The sequence below is a fragment of the Phocoena sinus genome, chromosome 7 (assembly GCF_008692025.1).
Source record: "Phocoena sinus isolate mPhoSin1 chromosome 7, mPhoSin1.pri, whole genome shotgun sequence".
Classification (NCBI taxonomy): domain Eukaryota; kingdom Metazoa; phylum Chordata; class Mammalia; order Artiodactyla; family Phocoenidae; genus Phocoena; species Phocoena sinus.
In genome coordinates this window covers 19,694,940-19,722,500 of record NC_045769.1, presented here as the reverse complement: position 1 = coordinate 19,722,500, position 27,561 = coordinate 19,694,940, and the positions used below count along the sequence as shown (strand labels likewise).

The 27,561-nt window shown below is 55.6% G+C and overlaps 1 protein-coding gene across 5 annotated transcripts in view; it reads right to left on the bottom strand.

Moving 5' to 3' along the window:
• Window positions 1-26,995, bottom strand: part of TNS1 (tensin 1) — a 207,079-nt gene extending 180,084 nt beyond the window's left edge. The window contains exons 1-2 of one of the 5 annotated variants that reach the window (XM_032638367.1): window positions 26,730-26,995; window positions 6,979-7,093 (exon numbers count right to left, since the gene is read on the bottom strand). In XM_032638367.1, coding sequence (XP_032494258.1) covers window positions 6,979-7,093; window positions 26,730-26,825 — 211 coding nt within the window. In that variant the 5' untranslated portion in view covers window positions 26,826-26,995. Of the gene's footprint in view, window positions 1-6,978; window positions 7,094-7,424; window positions 7,443-19,459; window positions 19,569-26,729 lie in introns of those variants that run through there. The other 4 variants (XM_032638364.1, XM_032638366.1, XM_032638365.1 and 1 more) reach the window with 4 other exon arrangements.
• Window positions 26,996-27,561: the final 566 nt, after the last annotated feature.

Genomic DNA, 27,561 nt, shown 5'->3' with positions numbered 1-27,561 from the left:
CCCTCCCTGGATAATTCAAAGACGGTCCCTCTCTCCTCTGTGCTCCAAGAATCCTCAGCCCACAACCCTTGGAAAGTGCTTGTCACCTTGGAGGACTAAGTATTCCTCTATTATTGGTTCTCCCCCACATTCAACTGCTTTAAGACAGAAAGGGAGGTCCTGTTCAACTTTTCAGCTTTGCACCCTGCCCCATCCCCTAGCACTGGGTCTGGCATAGATGGGCTCAATAAATGTATAGTAAATTTCAAACCGGAAGGATTCTCCCCAGCCTAAACCCCTGGGACCAGGACTGACACTCTGGGGCAACAGAAAAGACACAAGTGAGGGTCGGGGAGCCTCGCTCTTCAGCTCCACCCCCTGCTGGGAGAAGGCAGGTGGGGACCATAGTCAGTCTTCCCAAGTGCTTCAGGACAAACACCACCTATGATCAAGCCTCGTGGGAGCACTAAAGGAGTTAACTGATCCTTCATCCATGGGTCCTGCTCTCCACCTACCCACTTACCTACCTGGCTTCATGTACACTGGCTCTCAGCTCAGATGCAGGTCACACACCAGCTCTGTGATCTGGGGCAAGTTACTTAACCACTCTGAGCCTTCATCCCTTCATCTCGAAAATGGGGGTAATAATAGCATCTACATCACAGAGTTGTGAGAATTAAATGAGTTAATATACGTGGCCAGCCCAGAGTATATTCTGTAGAAGGATTAGCTATATCAGCCACATCTCCATCACCTTCGTGACTGTTATTATATGGAAGAGCCCCGAGTCAGGAGAGCTGGGTTCTAGTCCTGACTGCTATCAGAGCTGTGTGACCTGAAGCAAGTCACTCCCCTCTCTGAGTCTCAGACTCCTGCTCAGAAAATAAGGCAGCCAACTGGCAGCCTCCAGGGTAGATTGGGCCTGCACGCTTGTCTTCATTAACCGGCTCAGTGTTTAAATCACAAAGGCAAGAATTCTTCTCTTAGTTGGAGTGCCTTCCAGCAGATCAGCTCTCTCCGGATCCCTGGGGCCCCCACCAGGGCCTGCTGTCCACACTCACTTGCCTGCTTTCCTCTGAAGGCCCTTGCGTTTCCGACCCCTGGAACAGATGGTCTGCAAGCTCTCTTCCAGCTGTGAGAGTGTGTGTATAACCCCAGCCAGTCTCTCCATCATAGTCACCACCTACCACTTCCTCCCCACAACCAACAAAGGGGGGAACCCAGGTTCCAACCCTGAAAACATCCCAAACACTGTTGAGGAAACACCCGGTTGACAGGGATGCCCACTCCACAGGGTACCATTTCTCGTTGTGGGGGAACGAGGGCAGGAAAACTCCAGCCTCCCCCTCCTGGCATCCCTCAGATGCCTGAGTCCTCCCTGGACCCACATCTCATGATCCACCCCACCTGAGAAGACCATGGCCTTCCCTAGCTCCCAGGGAAGGCTAGTGCCCCTGCAAGATGAAGCCCCCTGGCGAGGGACCCTGTCAAACCAAAACTCCATGGAGCCCAGGAGCCCCACCTCAGCCCACGGGTGTCAACAATGCCCCCACACAGCAGGGCCAGGCCAGCGGCCTGAGACGGAGGAGAAAGCACCATAGAGGGGAGGGGTCTGTAGGTTACCTGTAGGGGTGGGGCACTGCACCCCAACCCCAGCCCTTGGCCTACTCCTGCCTTGCTGGGCTGCCTGGACTCTCTCCTGGGGTGGCTTCCTGCCTCTCGGGAACACAGGAAGCCACATTGTTGGGATCTAAATGGCCTTTTCCTCCTGGCCTCGGGTCGGAAAATGAGCGCATAGCCTCGGTGTGCACCTGACCCCGGCGATAACTGCCTGCATGCGCGGCCGGCCTCCGCTCCTTCCCCAGCTGGCAGAGACCTGCTCAGCCGCCCACCTGCCCACCAGGCCTCGCCGCCCTTCCCTGCCTTGCTTACTTCCGTAGCCTGGCCTGGAGGTATATGATGGTTTATATTAGGTGCCAACTTGGCTAGTCCATGGTACCCAGAGATTTGTTTAACATTCTTCTAGATGTTTCTGTGAATGGTTTGTTTTTTGGATGTTTTTTGAATGAGATGAACATTTAAATCAGTAGATTCTGAGTAAAGCACATTCCCTGCCATATGTGGGCGGGCCTCGTCCAATCCGTTGAAGGCCTGAACAACAAAGACTGATCTCCCCAAGCAAGAAGGCATTCTGCCAGCTTTTGAACTTGAACTGCAACTCCTCCCTGGGTCTCCCACCTGACCGTCTGCCCTGCAGATTTTGGACTTGCCAAGTCTCTACAATCATGTGAGCCAATTCCTTATAATGAATATCTGTCTATCTATCTACCTACCTACTTACCTATCTATCCTGTTGTCCTGTTTCTCTGGAGAACCCTAATGCAGGGTGACTCTGGGGGTGGTCGCGGGGGAGTGGGTATGGTGTGTCTCTGAAGTTGAAGCACGAAGAAACCTAGGCCATCCCATCCAGTGGTTTTCAAGCTCTTGTTTTGGCAGCCAAAATCCTGATGCATCTGGACTCTTACATGAAATCTCAGTGATATTGGTTGGCACTTACTGAATGCTTGTTATGTGCCAGGATCTGTTCTGAGCACTTTACATATATTATCTCAGGTAATCCCCACGGTAGCCCAAGGCGGGAGGTTTGCCGTCTGTCCCGTTTTAAAGGTGAGGTAACCAAGGCACAGAAAGGTGAAACAGTCTGCCTCAGTTCTCACTGGTAAGAGCTGGGATTTGAATCTAGGATGTCTGAGCCAAGTGCAAGACCCCCACACCATCCTGCTTCCTGATATATTTACCTCCTAAAACCAGAGCTGCTCTGATTAACATGGGCAGGGGTTCCAGGGACCCAGGTCCTTAAGCCTGCCCTAGGATTTCCCCCTTTTTCCTACCCCCTCGGGCCCCAAAAGAACCCTACAGCCCCTTTGGAACATGGTGAAGAACCTCTGATCTAGTCCAACCCCTCATTTAGAGAACCAGGAAAACCAGGCCCAGAGAGGTTAATTGTCTCACCCAAGGTCACACAACCACGCAGGGGAAGCCAGGACTGGAAAACAGCATCTTCCCACCCTACCAGGCTGCTTCCAGTGACTCCAAGAAGGGAGTGACTCAGACACACGGTAGAAGCTGGGATCCCCAGTAAAGAGAAAGCTCCCTGAAACAAGGTTTCCCCAAATCCAACTAGTGAGATTTTCTAGATAGACTTCTCCCATTAAGGCAAGTTTCTACCCTGGGGCAACTGCAGGTAACTGCCCCCACCTTCCAAGCTGACCAGAAACATTAAGAAGGCGAGTACTGTAAGTCTGGGCCCCAATCCAGATCCAGATGGCAGGCCTTGGGCCCTTGAGCTGGCATTCTGGTCTCTTCCCTTGGGTTTCAGCCTGGTGGGAGGCTAGGGCCCTTGGGCAAGGCCCTAGACTCCCTAGAGCACTGCTCCCAGAGACCTGTGGGAAACCCTCTGTTTGAACTGAGGAACTCCTACACATCCCTCAAGACCCAGCCTACATATGGATTCCCTCCTGAAGCTTGACAGGAAAATCTCTGCTGAGTCAGAGACAGCTTTTCACACACACACCTGTGTGTCAGCTTTGCCACCAGGCTCTCTGACTGACAGCACGCCTGTCTTCCCAGGTCAGGGGCTGGGTCTTGGCACCAGTACCTGGCATGGCACCCAGCCCAGAGGTTCATGATCGTCAGATGGGTGCACACATACACACAGCGGGTGGAGTGGCAGCCTATACTGGGAGAGTTATCCAGGCTCTCCAGACTCCAACAAGGGAATTCTCCAGGACCCCCATGGTCTGGGCCTCAGTAGATATTCTTTTTTGTTGTTGTTGGTTCATTGGTCTGTTTAGTTATTTATTTTTGGCTGTGTTGGGCCTTCGTTTCTGTGCGAGGGCTTTCTCTAGTTGTGGCGAGCGGGGGCCACTCTTCATCGCAGTGCGCGGGCCTCTCACTATCGTGGCCTCTCCTGTTGCGGAGCACAGGCTCCAGACGCGCAGACTCAGTAGTTGTGGCTCACGGGCCCAGTTGCTCCGCGGTACGTGGGACCTTCCCAGATCAGGGCTTGAACCCGTGTCCCCTGCATCGGCAGGCAGATTCTCAACCACTGCGCCACCAGGGAAGCCCTCAGTAGATATTCTTTGTCCAACCCTTTATCTATAGATGAGGAAACTGAGGTTCAAGCGGTGAAGGGATTTATCTGAGGTCACCTGGCCTGTGAGTGGCAGGCCCAGAACTCGAGGCTGGGCCACTGACAAAGGCCCCAGGCCTCTTCTCCTCCAGTTGTCTCATCCGTCTCTGTCTCCGCACAGGGAGCCTTTGTCCTGACACTAGTGCTCACTTTACAGCCACACACAGAACCTCAGTGCACCTCACAAGCACCCCCTCAAAGACGAGGACAGGGTTTACTATTAACCCCGCGATACACAGAAGGAAACAGGCTCAGCGCAGCAGAAGACCAGCCGCAGTCTCACAACCACCTCTTTGCCTGTATATCCGTCACACTTACACCCACATGTCCACACACCTTCGTTCTTTGCCTTGTTCGCCTTTGAGTCTCCCAGAACCAGAACTAGACCCCAGGTTCCTTGACTCTCTTCCCGACCCCGTCTCCCACCCCACCGCCTTCAGCCATAGTCCATTAAACAGTGAAATGCAGTAGGATGGGGAGCTATGGGGTAGGGCAGCCAGTGGGAGACAGGACAAATGCCCCAGTCTCTCTAGATCTGGGAAGGTGTCCTCACTGCCCCTGTCTGCAGCAAAATTCCCTCAGCTTTGCAAGCCCCATGGAGACTGTGAATGCAGGGCCTTGATGTTCGACCCAGAACCCCCAGCCACTAATCCAGAGGGTCACCATGGTGCAGCTGGAGACTTGAAGACTGGAAGAGGAAACAAGAGCACAGCAAACCCTTTGGATTGGCCTTGGTGAATGGCCCCCTCAGCCAGAGAACAACCTGTACAGCTATATCTGGTGGCCCTGGATGGATGGACGGATGGATGGATGGAGGAAGGGAGAGAGGGAAGGATAAGGGGGATCTCATGCCACCACAACCTCCTGGTTCCAAAGCACAGAGAGTTGGCACACTCCTGCATCTCCCACCAGTAAGCCCAGTGGCCCCAACCCTGCCCCCAAGCCTAGTGACCCCAACCCTCTTGCTGGGGATACACATGTGGCCTGTATAGCTGGGAGTCTTCTGTCTTCCCTTGTGGGGCTGGGGGTCCCTGGTCCTTCCATGGTCCAGTCCTGACACCGGGTGGTGCCTCTGGAGAGTGGCCCTGGCTTTTTTCCCTCTTCTTCCCACTAACTCACCCAGAGCAGCCACCTCAGCCTGGCAGCCCACTGGCCACCTACCCTCCACTCTGGTTCACACCAGCAGGGCCAGGCTCTGAACCAGGTGAGACCGGGGTCATCTCTGCTCGCCTTGGGAGCCTTCCATGCACATGGGGTCAAATCCCCTCCTCAAGCCAGGCCCTCAAGCCAGGTCATCTGGGGAAGTTAGGACCACAGACGATCACAGAATATGCGGCCAGAGATGTGCCCAAGGTCACGCAGTGAGTGCCGGACTTCCTTACGCCCCCAGCACTGTGCTGCCTCCTATCAGAGCTGTGTCAGAGTCACTGGGGGGAAGGGAAGGTGCATTGGGGGAGGAAGGAAGGAACGGGGCGGGGGGGCTAACATGAGCAGGTTTAAGGGACGGGATGAGGTGGAGGTGGTGACGGAAGCAAAAGGCAAAACCCCAGCCTAGGCAACGCCTCCCGGGCTTCTCCCAGCTCCGACCCGAAACCACCACCCGCGCCAGCCAGGACTCTTGGGAGGAGGGTGCCACCATGTGGCTAATTTTGGTATGGCATAAATTCCTGTCGGGCCCCCTAAATTCAGTCTGGCGTGTCCCAGTCCTGCAATTAAGGACCATAAAATTCTGCCCTTGGCCCGAAAGGCTTTGCCTGGAATGCCCCCCACATGCACACGCACACACACACACACACACTTCCATCCACCCTCTCCAACCTCCAACACCAGGCCGCGCAGCCGCAGGAAGGGGTGTGCGCTGTCTTCAGGGAGCGGGGGCTCCCAAGGCTAAACCTGGGGACCTGACATCGAGGCCCTCCGGAAGCTGGTGCGGGGGTGGGCTGAGAGGGTGGGTCAGGATGCCAGAGGCAGAGGGGCAGCTGTCAGCTGCACGGGTGAGAGGTGTCGGCAGCCTGAACTGGCTGCAGAGAGGCTCAGCGACTCAAGCTGTATGGAGGGGGGAGTGCTGGTGATTGATGGGAGGTGGGGGTGAGAGAGAGGGAGGCATCTGGTGGGGCAACTGGGCGGGTGATGGTGTCAGTCGCTGAGATTGGGTGCAGAGGCCTCCTTCTGATTTCACAGTGTGACCTGGGGCAAGACACCAACTCCTCCGGCAGCCGTGACAGCCAAGCCCAGGCCGTTCCAGGAGCACATGAGAACGGGGATTACAAAAGCCTGCCATTGAGCAGGCCCTCCTCCGAGGCTAACTGGGGGCCTCTTAAACTCACCCCTAAGCTGCCACAAGGGCAGGACCACGGCTTGGCATCTTTGCAGTACTCCTAGTGCCAGGCACACACCCCCCCCACATACCTTCCACAGGCCCTCCACGTGCCGACCACACGCCATCCACGTGCCAACCACGTGACATCTGCAGGCCAACCATACCCCCTCACACACCCTCCACACGCCAGCCACTCACCATCCACCTGCCACCACATAATATCCATATGTCTTCCCTAAGCCATTCACATGCCACCTGTATGCCATCCACACATAGGCTACATGCCATTTCCACGCCACCCATCGCCTGCCATGTGCCATCCACACATACCCACATGCTTGCTATCCGTGTGCTCAGCATCCCCTCCCAAATGAGAACCAGGCACCAAGTCAGGACCCCAAGGACATCCCAGCCTGGCCCGGGCCTCGGGCACCTCACTCCCGTGAAGACGTGCTCCCCATCCCGCGTGGCCCAGCCAGCTGCTCACCTTTGCAGGTGCAACCCTCCCGGGTGATGACTTGTCGGCAGATCCCACAGGGCTTCACCTTCTTGAAGGTCTTCACCTTGAAGTGGTGAGTCTTGGGGGCCTCCAGATCCTCTGGCTGTGGGAGGAGAGGCAGAGTGATCAGGCCGGGCTCCTCGGGAAAGAGCCAGGGGACCAGGGGAGAAGCAGGCAGGCACTGGGGGAAAGGAGAGGTGAGAGCCCCTTCAGCTGTGAAAGGCCCGAGCCCATTTATGGGAGGAGGTGCCCAGGGAAAGAGAATGCTGTGGGTGCGACCCAGACTCCCAGTCAGAGGTGGGGTCAGACAACGGTCGAAAACCCCAGCCCCCTCCATGGATTCTTAATCACTTTTCTGATTTAGTTTATTAGCAAAGTGCACTCATTTTAAGGGTATCGCTCAATACGGTTTGACACACGTATGCCCCACGGACCCACAGCCCAGGAGGCTCCCTCGTGGCCGTCCCAGTCAATATCACCCCAAGGCAAATACTGCTGTGGCTTCTGTCACCGAAGATCCATTTTGACAGGTTTTTAAGCTTCATATGAATGGAGTTATACAGTCTATACTCCTGTGTCTGCTTCTCTGACTCAGCAAGAATGCGGGAGGTTCATCCCTGTGCTCACGTAGCAGCAGCTCCCTCCCTTTTGCTGCTACACAGTGCTCCACCGTGTGCATGCAACTGACTCATTCATCCATCCTCCTGCTGATGGCCCTCGACCTTTTACCCACATCCCCGAGTGCCATGCCCCTCAGCTTTCTCTCTCTCACCCTCACTACCACCCCGTGCTCCAGCCCAGAAGGCTTCTTCCATCTTTATTTTTATTTACTATTCTTTACATTATGAAAATATCAACAGGTTAACTATCCTTTTTAAAACTACACGACCAGGACTTCCCTGGTGGCGCAGTGGTTGGGAGTCCGCCTGCCGATGCAGGGGACGCGGGTTCGTGCCCCAGTCCGGGAAGGTCCCACATGCTGAGGAGCGGCTGGGCCCGTGAGCCATGGCCGCTGAGCCTGCGCATCCGGAGCCTGTGCTCTGCAACAGGAGAGGCCACAGCAGTGAGAGGCCCGCGTACCGCAAAAAAAAAAAAAAAAAACTAAAATAGAACTACCATATGACCCAGCAATCCCACTACTGGGCATATACCCTGAGAAAAACATCATTCAAAAAGAGTCATGTACCACAATGTTCATTGCAGCTCTATTTACAATAGCCAGGGCACGGAAGCAACCTAAGTAACCATCGACAGATGAATGGATAAAGAAGATGTGGCACATATATACAATGGAATATTACTCAGCCATAAAAAGAAACGAAATTGAGTTATTTGTAGTGAGGTGGATGGACCTAGAGTCTGTCATACAGAGTGAAGTAAGTCAGAAAGAGAAAAACAAATACCATATGCTAACACATGTATATAGAATCTCAAAAAAAAAAAAAATGGTACTGAAGAACCCAGGGGCAGGACAGGAATAAAGACGCAGACATAGAGAATGGACTTGAGGACATGGGGAGGGGGAAGGGTAAGCTGGGATGAAGTGAGAGAGTGGCATGGACATATATACACTCCCAAATGTAAAACATAGCTAGTGAGAAGCAGCTACATAGCACAGGGGAGCTCAGCTCGGTGCTTTGTGACCCCTAGAGGGGTGGGATAGGGAGGGTGGGAGGGAGACACAAGAGGGAGGGGATATGGGGATATAAGTATATGTATAGCTGATTTACTTTGCTATACAACATTGCAAAGCAATTATATTCCAATAAAGATGTTAAAAAAATTTTTTTAAACTACACCACCACACACATGGGATGAGAGGCGGGCTGGCAGTCCAAGCCTTCTCCGTGTCTGGCTTGCCGCGATCCTGGGGCTAGCCACCACCCCACCACTAACAGGGGCCTCAGTTGCCCCCTCCTGACACCCTGAGGTTGGGCCCCACACCGCTTGTGACCACACATCTGAACACAGTCAAAGCCGCAAAGTCCTGCATCCACGCTGCTTAGGACCACCCTCTTCCCACCCGCATCCCCCAGCCCAGGCACATGCTGGGAAGGCTCCCCATTCAGAGGACTCCCCTGGAAGTCCTGCCCTGCCTGCAGGCACCATTCCTCTGAGGCACCTCACCCTGGTACCTATAACTGGATTCATTTCCCGGATCCAGCAGCAGGGGGCAGCAGAGCACAGACACTGATGCTTCTGCAGCCTGCGCCCCACCCGCCAAAGGTACAGAGGTTTCCAATGCCCTCTGCACATGCATGGACACACACAGACATGATCACAGACCAGGGAGAAGGTTCTTCTCCTCCAAGTCCCCCTCCTAGCACCCTGGTCCAAGCCTCCCCACTCTGCGTGTTCAGAGGACGGGTGGCAGCATCCCAGAAACCCAGCATGTCCAGGACTCCCAGCTGAAGATCCTGTAGTGGTGAGTCCTGGGCAAAAGAGACAGAACCATGAGAGGCACGGAGAGAAAAACGGACAAAATAAGAGAGAAAGCCAGTAGGAAAAGAGGCAAAGAGATAGAGAGAGAAGTAGAGGGGGAGAGAGAGACAGAAAGAGTCAGAGACAGAGACAAGAGAGAGAAAGACAAAGAGAGACAGAGAGAGAAGACAGAGAAAGACAGGGAACAGCAACAGTCAGACAGAGAAGAAAAAAAAGAGGACTAAGATAAAGGCAGAGACAAAGACAGAGACAAACAAGCACACACAGAGAATGAGAGAGATTAGATAGAAACACACAGAGACTATAAAGGGAACCAGAGAATCAAAGGGGGACAGACAGACAATAGGACACAGGAGCCAGCTTGAAGGGGCTCCTCAGATCTGGGAAGATCTGAGCATCAAAATACATAATGATAGCAATGGCTTAAATGAGTCCATACTGATATGTGAAATAAGTGAATACAGTCAAAGTCTGATGAGGAACAGAGTATTTACGAGTCTCAAAGCACCTCCCCACATCATGCTTATAAATTACCAAGGGGAAAAAAGTAACTTTCCCTGGCACACTCCACTTTAATCAAGTGATCAAAGCTAACGTCACCAGTAACAGGATGAGTGGAGATTGTGTGCCACGGAGGGGATGAGAACAGAACGTCACCTCTGCGATACTCCTGCCAAAGAGACACAAGCTGAATCTAGTCATGAGGAAGCATCAGACCAACCCAGTGGAGGGACAGTCCACAAATTAAGTGGCTTATAATATTCCAAAGTGACAAGGTCACGAAAGTCAAGGAAAGGTTGAGGAGATTTCCAGACTGAAGGAGACTAAGGAGACATGACAACCAAATGCCACGGCTGATTCTGAATTGGATTCTTTCCACACCCCCAAAGGACATCATTAGGACAACTGGCCAAACTTCAGTGGTGTCTGAGGATGAGAAGGTCACGCATCAATGTCAATTTCCCGGCTTGGATGGCTGTGTTGGGTTAGGTAGGGAAAGTCCCTGTAGGAAAATAGGGAAGTATTCAGGGGTGGTAGGGCAATGTGTCAGCAACTTACTCTCAAATGGCTCAGGAAAAAAAAAAAGTTCTTTGCACTGTATTTGCCACTTTTCTGAAGTTTTAGATTGTGTCAAAAGTCAAGGAGACAGACTATTTGTCAAGAAGGTAAGGAGGCAGGACGGAGCAGATATAAAGCCCAGAGCAGAGACCAGAGAGCAGAGAGGGTGGTGGAGTCAGGAGTGGGTACAAGAGAGCAGCAGTGCCCCCTGGTGGCTGTGCAAGGCAGCAGGACCTGGGTTCTGATATTCCAGACACTTCATTCAGGGAGCCATGCTTCCAGCTTTGGCTGGGGAAGGGGAGGGGGGTGGGGGGCGGTAGGCTGAGGGTCCAGCTCTGGACTTGACCCAGTGTCCCCCATCCCACAAGGAGGGGCAGTCCCCTCCTATTCTGAGGTCTCTCCTCCCCCGTTTTCCCATCTCTGCCCCTGGCTGGCGGCCTTCCAAATGATCTCTGTCACAGACATTCCAGGGAGGGGACCCAGTCCCGTGTCAACTGCAGCGGCCAAAGCCTAGGATAGGAGGAGAAGCAGGGAGAGGACTCGGGGTTCAATTTAAGGCCTGTCTGGGAGGGTGAGCAGGCAGGAAGCCCTAAAGCCCCATCATCTCAGGCCTAGTCTGCCCCCCGAAGCCTGCCTCTCCTACCCCACTAAGTCAGCAAAGCTCCCTGTGCCAGCTTATCCCCCAGCTTTCTCTGACTACACCCCAAATCCAGCCCTTCCTCCAAAGCCCAGGGAAAGAGGCCTCCTCCCTAAAGCATAGTCAGGGCAGTGGAATCTCCCCAGAGAGGGTCCAGGCTGTCCAGTAAACAGAGGAGACTTCCAGGCTGACAAGCAAACACCGGGCTTCCCCCCTGGGCCCTGGGCTTCCCTGCCCTGCCTGGCCAACTCCATAACGTCTGAGTTTACAAACTCTCCTCCCGCCCGGGCTTGGGGAACAGGAACCAGGTTCAGAAAACACACTCCCTGGCCTCGCTCAAGGCCTCCTTAAGCTGCCTCTGGGTGACGGCCCAGCACACTCCTACCCCTCACCCCTACCCAGTCCTGACTGTCTGGCTGATGGAGCACTGAGATGGGAGTCTAGAGACCTGCTTTCTAGGCCGGTGGCCTCACAGTCCCCAGTTGAAAATAAGGGGTTCCGACAAGACAGCCTGAGTGTACACAGTGTAGGGGAAATAATGGGCCAGTTTCAGAGGAAGGGACTGTGGGATCTGGGGACTAGACGTGCTGCTGGCTACAGAGAGAGGGATGTCTAATGAGACATCACCCCTCCATGAGAGGCTGGGCGACCCCGGTGGAAGTGAGGAGACCAGTTCAGCCATGCCCAGGAAAGTGACCCCGGATGTACAGCATCCCTGGCTATACAGTGGGATGTCTGGTAATCTTGTTAAAAGTCATCCACAGAGGTCTGAAGGTTTGCCAGGATGATGGAGGAGAAAGTCTAGGATGGAACATCTTCAAATATCTGAAGGAGCTGTCATTGTAAGAAGTTGCTGTGAAGTTACTGAAGGCAAAACAAAACCCAGTGGGCAGAAGCTGCCAGGACTCATGATTAGACTCAAGGGGGGAAAAGAACTTCCTAACCATCATATGTCAAAATCCAGAGGAAGAAGATAAACGAAGGTCTAGTACCTACCCTGCCCTCGCCCACGGTTACTCTGCAGGTACACGCAGAGGATGAGAACGAGCCCATAAGGCACCAAGCTCAAGGGTAATGGCTTGTTATGACAATGACCATCATTTTCCCTGACAAGTGGCAGACAGCCTCACAAAGTACACCCGGCCCCTCCCTTGCTGGATTCGCTCCTAACAGACCTGGGGGAAACTCAGGACAGAAGAGGCCTGGCCATGGCAGGAGCTGCCTAGTCCTTCCAAAGCCTACCTCCCTCGAGAGCCAGAACCCAGAAAAGGGAAGGGGTCCCAGCCGAAGTCATTCTTCCCTACCCTCCAAACCCAGAGCCCTAGCCCTGCAACAAGCCCACCCAGCATCGGAGGGCTTTCCTGGCCCTCTGGGGGAATCTCTCCCTCCCACCCTCCGTTCAGCCAAGCTGCCTGTCAGAGGGGTGTGGCGCATCTGGCTTGGGCAGCCTTGGCAGGAGTCCTTGGTCTTGGGGCGGGAATGGCTGTTCGTTGGCTCCTCCCCGCCCCCTGGGGCAAAGCAGAGTGGGGTGGGGGTGGTGATGAAGGGGGACTGATAACCCTAGGGTCCTCCAGCTCATGAGCTCCTGCCGCCTCCCCAAGAAAACTCCCCAGCCCAGCCCCACCAGGTTCCCTGAGCCCCACACTAGGAGACCTGGATGACGAGGCCAGAGGGCAGAAGTCTACGAGCTAGTGAGCCTTGGGAAAGAGTCACTGAAAAGCAGGCCTAGGTCAGACTTGGAGGGTCATTTGGTCCTCTCCCTGCCTCCCAGCCATCCACCCCTCCATGTCTCATCACCTTGCATTGGGATGCCAGGACCTGGTTGGCATCAGTGGTCATTTCTATGGGGAAGACTGGGACTCCCAGTGGAGCTGCAGGCTGGCGTCCAGGAGCCCCCCGCTGCCCCGGCCCCTCAAACACAAGTTCCCTGCAACCCCACCTCACCTTCATGTACACACGGAAGTTCCTTACCACCAGCAGCCCCGCCATCCCCTAGCCAGCTAATGGCCTCACCATGTTCTTGGTTGCCCCGGGTGGAAAACTCTGAGTCACTCTCAACTCCTCCCAGCTCCACCCTCCAGTCCAACCAGTTGCCAGACTCTGCAAATGTTGCTCCCTAAATATTCTTGCGGCCTCCTGTGCTTTTCATTCCACTGCCTTTGCCTATTGGAGGCCCTGTCTCTTTTGTCTGGAGCTATTGCAACAGCCTCCGGCCTCCTGCCCCAAGACACTGGACCTCTCCTCCCCACACAGCCTCTAAGGAACACAGCTCTATGGGGTCACCCCCACTCACCCCAATATGCTTCCATGCCTTCCCAGGCACCCAAGTTAAGACCTGCACTCCCTCAAGTCAGCAAGAAAGCAGCCTTGGTCCACACCCCGCCCACCTGGCCATCTCAATCCCCTCGCCCCACTCCCCAACTGCCTACCCTGCATCCACCTCTGAGCCTCTGCTCTGCTCTTCTCTCTTCCCAGCATGCCTTCCTCCCTCTCAGCTTGTCAAGCTTCTAGGCATCCTTGAAGGCCTCATTCAAACCTCATCCCCGCAGGGAGATGACCCCAGATACCCAGCCCCCACCTCTTTCAAAATCAATCTCCCCACCCCGTCTTCTTTTTTCACCATGAAAACTTTAAAAGCTCCGGAAAAGATGAATACGCCTATGCCCTTGGCCCCGATTCACCGCTTCCACGCTCTGTCTCTGTCCCCTAACTCAGCCCAACATAATCACCGCCCTCGGGAAATTTGACATCGATACGATAGCATTATCTAATCTTCAGTAACATATTCTAATTTCCCCTTTTGCCACAATAACACCCATTACAGCTGGGTCTGCGTTTGTTTTTATTTTGGACTCAGGATCCAAGCAAGATCTTGTATTACATTTAGTTGCTGGGTTTCTTTCCTCTTCTTTCATGTGGACGCATTATTCCACCTTATGCTTTCCCTTTTATGACACTGACTTTTTTGGAGAGTCCAGGCGGTTCTGCAGAATGTCCCTCAGTATCTGGATTTGTCTGGCCATTTCCTCGTGATTCGATGCAGGGGAAGGGCTGCCCAACGCCACTTCCTTTCCTCAGTCGCACGTGCTTGGTGCCCCGTCTCAACACTCTGTGCAGTCTGACTGGTCCCTGCTGCCGCACTTGTTAGCTAGGTATCCCCGGGCAAGTCGCTTAACCCCTGTCTGCCTCATTTTACTAATCTGTGAAGTGGGCTCATCATAGCAACTGCCCATAGGTTGTGACAATGCCTGAAAACACGCTGGAACAGCACCTGACACACAGTAAGCGCTCACCAGAACCGGGCTCTGATTCATGTTGTCACGCCTGTGTGTGCGCTGGACTAGTCCGCCAGGTGCCCGCACCTGCACGTGTTGCTGCTCCATGTCCCCTGTGTCCAGAACAGCGTGAGCCCAAAACAAGTCAGAAGGAGTCTGACCTTGGTTCGCTCTAGTGTAATTACACCCACTCCCACTGTCCTGCCCTCAGGGGACAGAACACGGGTTGAGGTGCTGGCATCACCTGGCTGAGGAGAAAGCTCTCTGACACCGAATAGCCCTGGAGCTCCATGGGAGGAAGGACGCAGAGAGTGGCTTTAACTGAGCTCCCCGCATGACAGAGGAGCACGCGGAGGCTTGGGGAGTCCGGGATTCTCCCTTGTGGCCCTCGGCCCGTGCCTCGGCTTCCTGAGCTGGACCATCTCTCGCCATCAGCCTGCTTCTCTCTCTCTCTCTCTCTCGCCTTGGCTCCTTCATAAACCACGTCCCAACATTTTTGGGCATCAGGTCCCAGGTCCCTTTTCTGTGCTCTAACGTGAAATCATCTCCTGGAGTGGGAGGGCACAGAGATGTGGATAGTCTGAAGGGGCGGCATCATGGCGAGGGGCTGGCACAGATTCCCTCACTGAATCCTCACGACCACATCCTATGATGAGGCTGAGGAATGTGCTCCGCGACACACAAGGAGGGCAGGATGGAACGAAGATTCACATCCAGGTCTGTCTGAGACGGGGTCCCTAACCGTGGCACTGCCGCCACTTCCAAGGGTGCGTCCACAGCTGCCGTCTGTGTGCACTGCCGCCACTTCAGAGGGTGCGTCCACAGCTGCCGTCTGTGAGATCCGGAGAAGCCCTGGCAGTTGCATCGTCAGGACCCCTCTGTCCAAAGGCCATCTACTGGCTGGTTTACCCCTCCTTATCCTTTGTCAATTATTCTTACTTCCCACACTTGGATTTCTGAGGTCACAGCTTCATCTTTGGATCTAGTTTAAAGTTCACCTCCCAAGAGGTCTTTCCTGATATGTCCCTTCTCCCCCAATCTAGGCTAGGTCCCCCCTTAAATGTCCCCACAGTTTCCCTCTTGGTAACACCCATCTTATTGTAATCACCTGCCCAATATCTGCAAGCTTCTTGAAGAAAGTCGGCACTCTATAACCATTGGTGAGACAGATGGACAGGAACATGGGTGGGTGGGTGTTGACCTGGCAGAATGACTGGATGGTTTCTTTGTCACAGTGCTTCCCTAACACCATTTCCTATCCTTAGGCTGCTGGCCACCAAACCCTCGACCCAGAGCTGCAAAGCCCCTGGCCCATACCCTTCCTCTTTTCAGGAGCACTGAACCCAGTGGCCACGTGGCCCCTTGGACGGGCCACTTCCCCTCTGTGGGTCCCCTTCGCCTTGGCTAGAAACTGGAATTAGCCATCCCTTCCCTTCCCACCTCACAGAATTACAGTGAGGTTCAAATGAAATTGCATAAGTCAAGGAAATGGACACAGGTAAGGCACAGAGGGGCTACGTGGCTGCCCAGACCACACACCCAGCATCTGCGCTCTGACCGTGTGCACGCTGCCTGCAGGAGAAGACCTGCACGTTCTGGGCCTTCACATCATCCTTACACTCCTCCCTGCCCTTCCCCGAAGTATTCCCAGAACGGAAAGCCCTGGATGGGGACGCAGAAGGGCCAGGTCCTAGTTCTGACTCTAACTTGCTGTGTGGCCTTGAAATGTGCCGTCATATAAAGAGAGCTAACGTTTCTTGAGCTCTTACTGGGGGAGAAACCTATTCGAAATGTACTGGCTCCTTTAAAACTTAACAACGCTATAGGTAGCTGGAGAAACCAACCGAGAAACAGATTGGAAGCCACAGAGCTTCCGAGTCACAGGGCCAGGATGAAACACAGGCACTGTGCTCTCGGCCAGCCTGCCACATTGCCACTGAGCACCACAGAAAAACAGTACGGGGGCAATACAAAAAACAGTATTGCCCCCTGGCTTTGTGCCTCAAACGCCATTTTGAAAAATTTTGCAAAGGGGGTGTTTTCTTTCGGACCCTGTCAGTGTCACGCAGCCCAGCCTAGCTCCCAAACGCGTGGCCAGGAGGCCCCCGGTGGGCACAGCCCTTACAGGCTAACAAAACTCCAAAGAGAGTGAGTTCAGGATGGAGGGGTCAGAGTGGGGTACACAGGGCAAGAACTGCACACCAGGAAACCGGGGGCTCACGCGGACCCTCTGACAAAAATGTATGCTTAGCGCTGGGAAGGACACCAGCTCCAGAAAAGAGAACACTTCATTGTCTGCAGCTGGCCTCAGAGGTCAGCTTCAATGAGGTCCAGAAAAGTCAAGTGACGAGCCCGAGGCCACATGGCTTGCTCAGGGCAGGGCCAGGGCTGTACTTGGCCCCCAGTCATGCCTGTGGCTCTTTCAGCCCCATCTAAGAAGCCCCTTCCCAGTTCCTGAAAACAGAATAAGCCCCTCCAGAAGGAAGGGCCTGCAGCTCTAACTCCATTGGTGTAACACCAAAAAGCCTCAATTAATAGGCATGTAATTATTTTCTAAATAAACCGTGCTTGAATATGTAGTAGCGAATGGGAGCATTTGATGAGAAAATCAAGTTATGCATAATATATAGCTCGGCTCCTCAGCTAATAAAGTGATTTTTATTCCTAGAGCTTGTTAAAACTACGCATTAGAGATAGATTACTTCTTGGATGAAATGTCTGCAGCTATTCCTGGGGAGATCCTCCCACACATCAGATCTGTAATACAGGGGATCCCGTGAGCCAAGAAGGAGGTTGTGGAGTGGGGTAGGGACCGGCATTTACTGAGCACCTACTGAGTGCCTAGGTACCTGGTCTTTTGACATACTTTGTCTCTGTCCTCACCCCAGCCAGACAAGGTGTGTATTATTCTCCCCACTTTACGGAATCAGGAAACTGAGGCTCAAGAAGGGAACTGCCGTACCCAAGGCTGCCCATCTGGTAAATGACAGAACTAGGATCTGAGCCTAGCCCTGCCTGGTGTCAAAGTCCACGCACTTCCCACCAGCAGGAGCCTCTCAAGGCGGAGGCAGCTCCCTTGTCAAGGTCTCCAGGACCTCCATGCCCCCTCTCCGGAACTGGCACCAGCTACCCCTCCCCTTCCTGCTACAAACTTACACCCCAGCCCCACAGAGGCCCACCCGGAAAGGAGGAAGGTTGCTGGGACAACTGGAGGAGGGGGACAAGGAGCTTGATGGGGCCAGGGCTGTGCCTTCGGGCCAGTCCACACCCTCCAGACTCGGGCCCACCCTGGCAATGGGCATCCAGGCCGGGCAGGATGGAGAGAAAACACCCTTCTCCCCAGCCCACTCCCACCAGTCTCTTTCCACTCCCACAGAAGCCTGCCTGCTGGGCTGTCTCACAGAGCTGGGGAGGGACAGGGGCGGGGAGGCACCAGGAGAGAGGACAGGAAAAGGAGTGAGGGGAGGGCCTTAGAAAAGTGGCTGCATCCACACCAGCCCTTGGTCCCCAGCTCTCAGGGAGAGAAGTGACATGGACTAGGCACTCATGCTCACCTCTCTGCACCTCCCCGCCATCACCCTCGTCTTACCCACAGGGAAACTGAGGCTCAGAGCCGTGCAGCGCTTCTCCCAGAGCCTCTCCGCTGACGTGGCCTTGTCTCCATCCACACCCGCATCACCCCTGGAAGTCTAACTGCCATCCTTCCCACCGCAGGCCTCCCTCCCTGCCAGCCTCTCTCCTCAGCACCATCCTCAGGCCTTCCAGAGTCTGTCCCAGGGAGCTGAAAGGGGCTGGAGAAATGACCTTGGCCAAGGCTCCCATTATATAGATGTTGACAGCAGCCCAGCGAACCCCTGATGCATCCTCTGTGCAGGACGCTCCAGACACCTTCAGTCCCTTACTCAGACCCACGCCCACACCCAAGCCCCACACGCCACCCAAACCCCCTCATGCCGGCCCCCTCCCCACTTCCCCTCTCTGCCCAGAGTACACCTGACTGCCCAAAGTCTGATCTCCCACCACTGTTCTCAGCCTGGGCTCGCCTGGGCCGAGGAGGGCCCTCCCGAGGACTGGCCGGAACAGGGAAAGGGGCAGGAAAGGCCACATCTGGATCCTGGGCCTGAAGCTCCCTCCCCCAAACCAGCCATCACTCTCTTTGAGACCAACATTAACCTCAGCCAGGGATGACTTCCTTGCCCTCCTGACCCCTGTGCATGCCTTCACTCAGCCCAGAGAGCGGAGCCCCTCTGAGGAAGGGGTCTCCCATCCCTGCCCCCTCCCCTCCTGCAGCAGTCAGCCCTCTCCCAGCCCCAGCCCCCTCTCTCCCAGGAGCCTCTGCCCCTGACTGGCCTCAAGACTTTTAACCCTCACCATGTGGCCCCCAGACCCTGCCTGCCCACCCTTCAAGCACCCTGCACTGACACACACCTTCCTGAATCTGGGGCCAAGAAAGGGGAAAGAGGAGGCTGTGGCTTCCTCCTCTGGGACTGAAGGGTGTCAGGGGAGGTCTTGGTAAGGATGGGAGGGCTGTGGGGGGTGGGGGATGGCAGCGGGTAGAAGCTGAAATTGGGGTAAAAGTGATGGAACCCGAGCAGAACTTTTCCCCAGCCTGGCTTTTCCAGCTTTCATCTTCTAGGTCAATGCCCCCTGTTCCTCAAGCCCCTCCCACTGCCCCCCCACAGACTCTTAGGCTGAGCAACTTGAGGGGTGAAGAATTTTCACCCCGGTATGGGGTGGGAATGGAGACAGGAGTGGCTCCAAAAAGAAACAAACTTTATGATGGCTTCCTTCTACTTACAGCTCCTGGACTCAACTCGGGGAGAGGACACCGGGGAGGGGGGATGTACTGACCGGCAGAACTGGGGCCTGGGCCCCGTTAATGGGGACGGACTCAGGCTGAGGGTCTACTCAAGTCAGTCTTTCCTTCTGTCTCTCAGAGGCAGAAAGGCCCCCTCCTTCACCACCAACACTCTCCCAACCCCAGGCTCTCAGGGTAAGGCTAAGGTCGAAGGGGGGGGCGGCGGTTCGACCTCCTAGCTAACGCTACCACACCTACCCAGAGCATGCAGGACAGACAGATCCACGTCATCTTCGAGGGTCCCCGTCCCTGGGGCCACGCCCGGGGACTGCAAAGGGTCCCCCTGAGCTCGCAGTCCCCTCGGAGCAGGCAGAAGGGAGCTCTGAGCCCGCGGCAGCATCTGCAGTGCTCGCCCTGCCTGCCGTTCACCCTCCCTCCCCTCCTCCTCCCCCACTCCACCCCCTGGTCCCAGCCGCCTGTCTCCTCCCTCCTCCCAGCTCCACTGGTGGCTTTGGGGGTCAGAAGCCCTGCTTCGCGGTGGGGTGGGAAGGAAGCAGAGCAAAGGGACAGCTACTGGAGACAGCCCCTCCCCCCAGAAGCCACCCCCCCCACCCCAGACACACAACCCCTGTGAGCCACCAAGCTGCTCCTGCCTTCTGGTTGGATCTGACACTGCCAGGCCTGGAGTCTGCTCTACTCACTGCAGACCTCCACCCCCAGACCACTGATGGAGGGACGGACAGATGTGGGACAGCACAGTCCGCTTGAGCTGGGGTTCCTCAGCCCCATCCCATCTCCAAGGACACACGCATGCCCTCCTGCCCTCGGAACACAAAGTCACTTGCACTCACTTAGCTAGGTCAGTGCCCAGGGCACCCTGGTGCCCATTCGGCAAGCTCAGAGCCCACTCCACGCTTTACTCAAGAGAAGCCTGGCCTGAGACCGCTGGAGAACGGCCCTGCCCCCAGGGCTGTGGATTTCATTCCAACTTCTTTCTTACTTTTTTTTCCCCTTCTTTCTTTCTTTTCTCCAAACATCTGTCCCAGCCCTTCCTGCCCTTCCTAAAAGGAGCCCCGCTCCAGGCTCCCGCGAGAGTCTGTTTTTCTTGACTGTGCCCCGGGCCAACATTTGGTTTGCATTTCCCCACTTCCTCCTCCACCGCCCCTGCTCCCCCTCCCTGGGCCCAGTTTTCACCTCCCACCATTCCACGTGCCTACTTCTCCCCCTACACTGTCCCCCCACCCGCCCCCGCCAGCCCTTCCCTTCCCTCCCCCTCACCTTAGCCCAGAGCCAGAAGTTTGAGGTCTGGGGTGGGGGGAAGAAGAGGGGTATCCAAATGTATTCCCAGGGCGCACCGCAGGGGAAGCCAGCAAAATCGGCCCCCGGCCCTCATTGTCTCAGCTCCCCCCTCTACCTTCCCCCCCAGAAACTTTCCTCTTTGAGCTGTGGCCGCAGCTGGACCAAGTAAGAGTGGGTGGGGCTGGTGAATCACCCCGCTCTATTTTCTATTTTTTGGAGCCTTCCGGGGAGGGAAAGAGGGCTCAGCCCCACCCACACCCCCCCCCACACACACACACCCGTAGACACACACACCAGGACACACAGTCCAGCTCACAGAAACACACAGAGTGCCGAGGACAGGGCCCCACCCAGAGGAGGCACTCTGAGACCATTTTCTTGGATTGAGTAACTTGGCAAGAAAGTCCTCTTGCTTGAGCTCCCATGCACACACACCAGCATGGGGTAGATGCCCTGGGCCACATGTAAAAAGGGTTATATATCCCCTGCCTCTCTCCCCCACGCACCCAAGAGCCTGCCCTCACCACTCTGTCAGCCCCACACATGGTGCCACCCCAGGGTACAGTCTCTACAACCAGCCTCTCCCCTCAAGAGGACCTGCCCAGACAGGTGTACTGGCTCCCAGCCCATAGTCCAGTCAGGACATCTACCTAGGAAACCCCAGAATGAGAGGGAAACATTCACACTTTGTCTGGGAAAAGGCTGCCACATGTGGATGTACAGGTTGTGCACTGCACAAGGGACTCTATTACTTGGTGGTTCTGAGAAGTCAGGGGAGGACACTAAAGCAAGCTGTCTAATTCTGGTCCCTCCTGGAGCGGTCACTTGAGTTAAGAGTCTTTGTTCTGATGAAAACAACAAGGTGAGGAATCAGGGCCCTTCACACATCACTCTAGGTCCTTCTGCAGAGCTGTGGGGCAATGAAAGATTCTGCCCCTACCCTGCATCCCTTTCCTGAACCACAATGCCTCTGGATATCCCCTCTCAAGCCTGCCAGGGCTCAACTGACAGTTTAGCCAACACTGAAATGGACCAGTGTCCCACACGTAGCTGGCCCTGCAGCCACCGCTGGGCATATCCACAGATGGACGCTCCTGCCAACCTTCCCTCTCTCCACTGGTTGAAGCCCAGGGCAGTCAAGGAAGAGTGGTTTTCAGGGGGCCTCTCTGGGAGCCCCTGAGCCCACCCCTAGCCACCATCACCAGCCCTGCCAGCCTCCCAGCAACTTCAAGGGCTCAGCCAGCTCAGCCCTGCCGTCCCGGCGCCCACTCCCACCCATCTCCTCCGCCCGCTCCCACCCTTTGCCACCAGCATCACTAGAAGACGTGCCTGCTGGCAGCTATCTTGGGAGTTCTGAGAAATCACCTTGCTGCTTCCCAGAAATGCTAAACAACAAGACCAAAGACCAGGTCACAGCGACACCAACTTGTCTGGCCTCCCATGCAACCCAAGGGGGCCCTGCAGCCCCCAGGCCAGCTCCCTCTCCAGTCCCTTCAGCCGGGACTGAAAACGGGAGTGGAGAACCCTAGTGCTGGGGGTCCCCTCAGAGGAACCCTGCGCCCAGAATTCCCCTTTTCCGAGACCATGGGTGTCTCTCCTGTATCTTAACCTCTCGCTGTCAGGAAGTCCCTCCTGCTACCCAACCACCATCTTCCTTGTTGAATGTTCAACTCTGCCACCTGAAGTGTCTCCAACTCTATGTAATGACCCTATTTCGGGCTTGTTACCCATTATTCATCCTTCACAGCTTGCGTCCCCTCCCCCCACCAACACAAACAGGGAGAGTTCCTTGGGCAAGGACATGTCCTGTGTCTTGTATCCCCAGAGCCTGGCATACAGCAGGTGCCAGACATGGTTGAAGCAGCAATGAATCACTCCACCAATCAATGGGTCCTAACATCTAACATATTTTCCTACTTTTACCATCTACTACCCCTTCCCAAACCTTCCTCTGGGGCCAGAGTGGGCCAGAAAGGGCGTTGAAAGGGCGCACACCTCTGCAAATGCCTGTAATACCCACCTCTCTTCAGCACCATCTCTTCCTGCCACTCCCTGGCCTCTGAGCTCTCTCAGGACGCAGACTCTCCAGAGGCTGAAGCGGTATCACCCATCCTGGGATCCCCATGCCTGGACCAGGGTCGCAGACACCGGGTACCTGGCTCAGCAGCGGCCCCCCACCCTGAGCCACGCCACCCGCTGCCCTGACCGTTTCTGCAGCAGCTGGCATTTAACTCCACCCTCCCCTCTGCACGCAGAGCCTTCCTGCTCGCTGCCCACTGCCCTCCAGCCCCTGGCTCAGCAGTCAGTTGAAGAAACAGCCAGGACCGCAGGCTCTGGGGCTGGGGCTGGCGCTGGGCCCGGAGGTGGGCCGAGCTGAGGGACAGGAACGCAGCTAACAGGCCTCGTAAGCCTGAGCTTGGCACTCCCCTCTTTCAGCCTCAGTTTCCGCACCTGCGAAATGACCAAGCTGATGGTCTCGAAGGTCCCTTCCAGCTCCACCTCCTGTGAGGCCACAGATTTCCCAGGCCGAGGCCCCAGCTCGCTCCAATCCATTCTTCCTATCCTTCCACACTTGTCCATCACAAAGTTCTTCCTGCTGTCAGCCCATCTCCTAACATGGCATCAAGTCTTTCCTCTGTCACCACTGGTCACAGAATCTGAAGGTCACAGAACATTAGAGCTGGAAAGACCTGGAGCCTTTCCAGGGGTCACAGTCAGATCCTTCAGGGGCCTGACAGAAGTTAAATGAAGGTGGCGGGCAAGGAGTCTCTGGGGACCTGGAGAGGGCAGGCCCAGCTAAAGGGGATCCCACTCCTCGGGGACAGCTGCTGCGGTGTCAACAACATAAGCCCACACTGTCAAATATTTTGACCTGTCAAGAGAAGCCCCAAATCTATATTATCTTATAAAATCTTTTATATAACATATGAAAAATGCAAAATTTTAAACATCGGCTTTTTCTTTTTTTAAAATCATTCTGCCGGATTCAATTAAACAAGTCTGCCAGGAGGGTTGGGGCTTTGGGGCACCTCTCACCTAATCAGCCCCCTCATCTAAGAGATGGCAACACTGCAGTGGAGGGACGGGGTGGGACCAGCCTGAGGTCACAGAGCTGTGGCTCCCGGGCCCCAGATTGTTCGCAAGCACCCAGCTGTCCAGTCACTGTAGGACCAGAGTCATGCTCTCACCTTTCTCCTGCCAACCTTGCAGCCTGCTGCCTTCACACGGGGGCTGCGCACACCACAGCCTTCATCGCAGCCAGCCGCAGGGGCCTCCCACCAAATAGGCAGGTGCAGAGCTGGTGCTGGGCTTCCCCATCAATGTCCAAATGCAGATCCCAGCAGCACGGGATCTGACAACAAAGCCCTCGGCAACGGCATGGCTCCTTCGGGCTCTGTCCCTCTGTCTCCTGCCCGCGGAAAGATCAATACTAACTAACCAGACACTTAATTGTGGTATCGTACTTAAGCCTCCTACCAGCTCTCATTTTACAGATGTGGAAACTGAGGCGCAAAGAGGTTCGGCAACTTGCTCGGCATCACACAGGTAGTATGCGTGAGAACGGAATCTGGGGTGTCTGATTCCACATCCCGTGGGGATCGAACATTTTCCTGTTGCTCCTCTAGCAATACCATCACCCAGAGACTAGCGCTTATGGTCCTATGTTGAGGTGATGTGTTAGCTGTCCTCCCCACTCCTCATTCAAGGGCTGCAGCTCCGAGAAGAACGTCAACTGCTCAGGCCCAGGTCTGGCTTGGGGCAGGGGAGAGGGGGCAGGGGGAAGGGAGACACATAGAGGCAAGCCGAGGACAGCACTGCCACCTGGGTCAGGATGAGACCAACTGGCTCCCTAGTGGCTCTAGAAGAGCCAACCAGAAGAGGAAAAACCACAGTCCTAGCAAGCCCTGGGGCCTGAGATCTGGGTGAGGACAGGGTCTGGCCACAGGGCTTCTGTTCAGATAAGCCATGCTGTCTCTCCCTGCTCCCACCCCCATACACACTCAGCCTTTGAGTTCTGGGGGGCTTGGAGCCCTAGCAGAGCCTCCGTGTACCACTGGGCAGGATGGTCATTGAACAAGGGTGTAGCCAAGGGGTGAGTGGGGGCTGAAGACCCATCCATGCTCTACTCACCAAGCCTGGCCCAAGACACATTCATCCTAATGCCCACGAAGGTACCCTATGGGCCAGGGGAGGTCCAGACCCTTGCCCCTATGCCCACTACCCCTCCGGTATAAGATGGAGGTCTCCCCCTCGCACTTCAGAAATCGGAATGCTCCCTAAGATAGAAAGTGAGCTTCCAACCAGGCCCTGTATGGACCTCAGTTTCCAGCTGACCCAGGAGGAAACATCACTCACACTTTCTCCTACCTCCCCTCCATCAGCACCCTGGTTGGGGACAGTGTCTGGGCCCGATCGCAACAATGTTTAATAAAATCCTTCCCAGAACTCGACTTGGTGATCTTGATACCTTCCCCAGCTCTAATTTCCTGCCTGACTCAGGCCCTCAAAGGCTGGAGGGAGGTAGCTGTAGCTGATCACCCAGCCCCTCAGCCCCAGCCCCCAGCTCAAATCCTAGCCCAGGAGGAGTTATGTCATCCTCAACCTCTGCAAATGAGGAGTGGGAATCGCCAAGTGGACTGGGGTCCGACTGACCTGGTCTTGGCTGGCCATTCCTGCTGCAGGCTGCCTTTTCCCAAATCTGAAAACCCGGACTCTGCAGCATCTGAACTCAGAGCCCACAAGAACGGCGATGGGGCTCTGGCCCTCTGGTCCACAGCCGCAGCACCTGCCTCTCAGCCAATCACTGGAGACGATGCATTTTGCTAGAAGATTTCAAAGCACACCTTGGGTGACTGCCACTGTGGAGTGGCAGTGAGGGAAACTGAGTCCCAGAGGCAGCACCTGGGAGGAGGCGCTGAACAGTCAAGCTTCTTATGGAGTGGAAAAATCCTTCCTATCCATGTGATGGAAGAATGGATACTGGGAGAAATCCCTCCATTCCCACGTACCCCATCTCTGGCCTGCCTGAAGGTCTACAAGGAGGGAGAGCCCCATGGAAAGTCACAAGAAGAATAAAGAAAAGGTTCCTAATTTTTATTGAGTACCTAATACAGAGAAAGCACTTGGTAACCACTTCAAATGTCCTACTGCATTTAATCCTCACAATAACCCAGTGATATAGGTATTTTTATAATCCCCATTCTACATGTTTGAAAACAGGTACCGGCAGAGTAAGCGACTTGCCCAAGGTCCACAGCTAGCATATGGTAGAGACAGAATTCAAAGCCAGGCAAACAAGCTCTACAGCTGGCACTCAGCCTGGGTGCCACCGAGCCCCCTTCCCCCATGTGACAGGGGCCCTTCTGGCTTCCCTGCGGAATGGAGAATGGATCAGAAAGCCAGACCCCCCCCAGTCCCTGAAATCCTTCCCCTCACTGGAATCTTCTGGGGGCTCGAGGTCATGCTCTTGGAATTCTCTCTGTGCCTCCAGGGGAGGATTTAAGGTTACCTGCAGTTTTACCAGTTCCCTACTCTGCTGGCCAGCTATGACCCACCTCCTCTCTCTCCCTAACCTCCCCCCTCCACACACACAAGCACGCACACCCTGAAGGCACTGTCAAGGATCTTCTCTGGGAGAAAGATGCTCAACCATGACACGCCCATCCACAGCACTGGGGGTCCCACCAGACCCCTCCTCCCTCACTAACCCAGCTACTACCCCAGCCCCCGTCCTTTCCATGTCCGGTTCCCTGGTCCCCCCATCCCCCTGAATAGATAGGAAATCCCTCCTGACGTCCACCAGCTTCATTTCCATCTCACTCTGTTACATCTCAGCCTTAACTCTGAATCCTCTGAACCCATCCGGGGGAAAAAGAGACATTTCCAGGAACTTGCCCTCCCTTCCCACAGAAACTTGAGAGGGAAGCTTAAAGCCCCCAGAAATGTTCTTCTGTGCCCAGCTCTCCAGCGCCCTTGCACAGACTCCAGTGTTATCCTTCAGACTTCCAAGATGCTGTGCCCTGGCGGTGAGGCAGCCACTCCCCCTTGTGGATCCATGCATGAGTGGGGGCTCCCCCAGGAGTCCCTAAACTCTCATGAAAGCCACGCTGACAGCGGTCAAGATGGGTGTCCCTGAGGGCAGCGAGAGGGTGATAAACCTGACGCCTAGGTGACCGAGGGAGGAGAGTGCCTGTCGGGGAGGGGTGGGGCAGATGCCAGGTGAGTTTACCTGTCTGCGGAGGCAGAAGCGCAGGGGCAGGAAGCAGGAGAAGAGGTACTTGCTCCATCGAATCACGCAGGAGAAGCACCAGCTCATCTGAGTCATGTTTAACCCCGACGTGCGCGCCCCGGGCGCAAGGGTCGGAAGCAGGACCGGCTGCTCCAGGGAGGTGGTGAGGCGGAAGGCGAGAGACCCGCCCCGTGGTCTCCCGGATGCTCAGCCCCGCAGGAGCAGTCCGAGTGTCCCGGCCCCTCTAGCGGGAGGAGCTCGACGGGGCCCCCGAGGCGCGGCCCCGACGTGGCTCCATCTCCCCCGGAAGCCCCGGCGGGAGACGCGGGCGCTACAGGGCGCTTCCACCCTCGGGGACTTCCTCCAGCTGCTGCCTCTCTCCTCCCCTCGTTGTGACACGGGCTGTGGGGGCGGGGGGGGGGGGCGGGGGCGGGCGCAGGCACCCCGGCAACTTCGGAGGAGGCTCGGGGAGAGGTTCGCGGGAGAGGCTGAGCGGCAGAGCAGAGGCGGTGCCAGGCGCCAGGCGACCACCTGCGGGGAAGGCGCAGCGGCGGTGGCGGCAGCATTGTGCTCCAAGCTGCAGTGAGTGTGTGAGTGTGCGTGTGTGTGCGTCTGTGTGTGCCGATTCCCTCCAGACCTCACTCTAATTTCCACATTGCTCCCCAGAGCATAATGTGATTAACTTAAACGGAGACCTCCGGCTTCCATGACTGAAGCAGAAACATCCGTGGGCCTGGCATGCACGTCAGGACACAGAACACAACCTGGACGGGCTGTCCCAACTCACCAACCTCTGACCCTGGCCACACCTCGACTCCTCTGCCTGGATCTC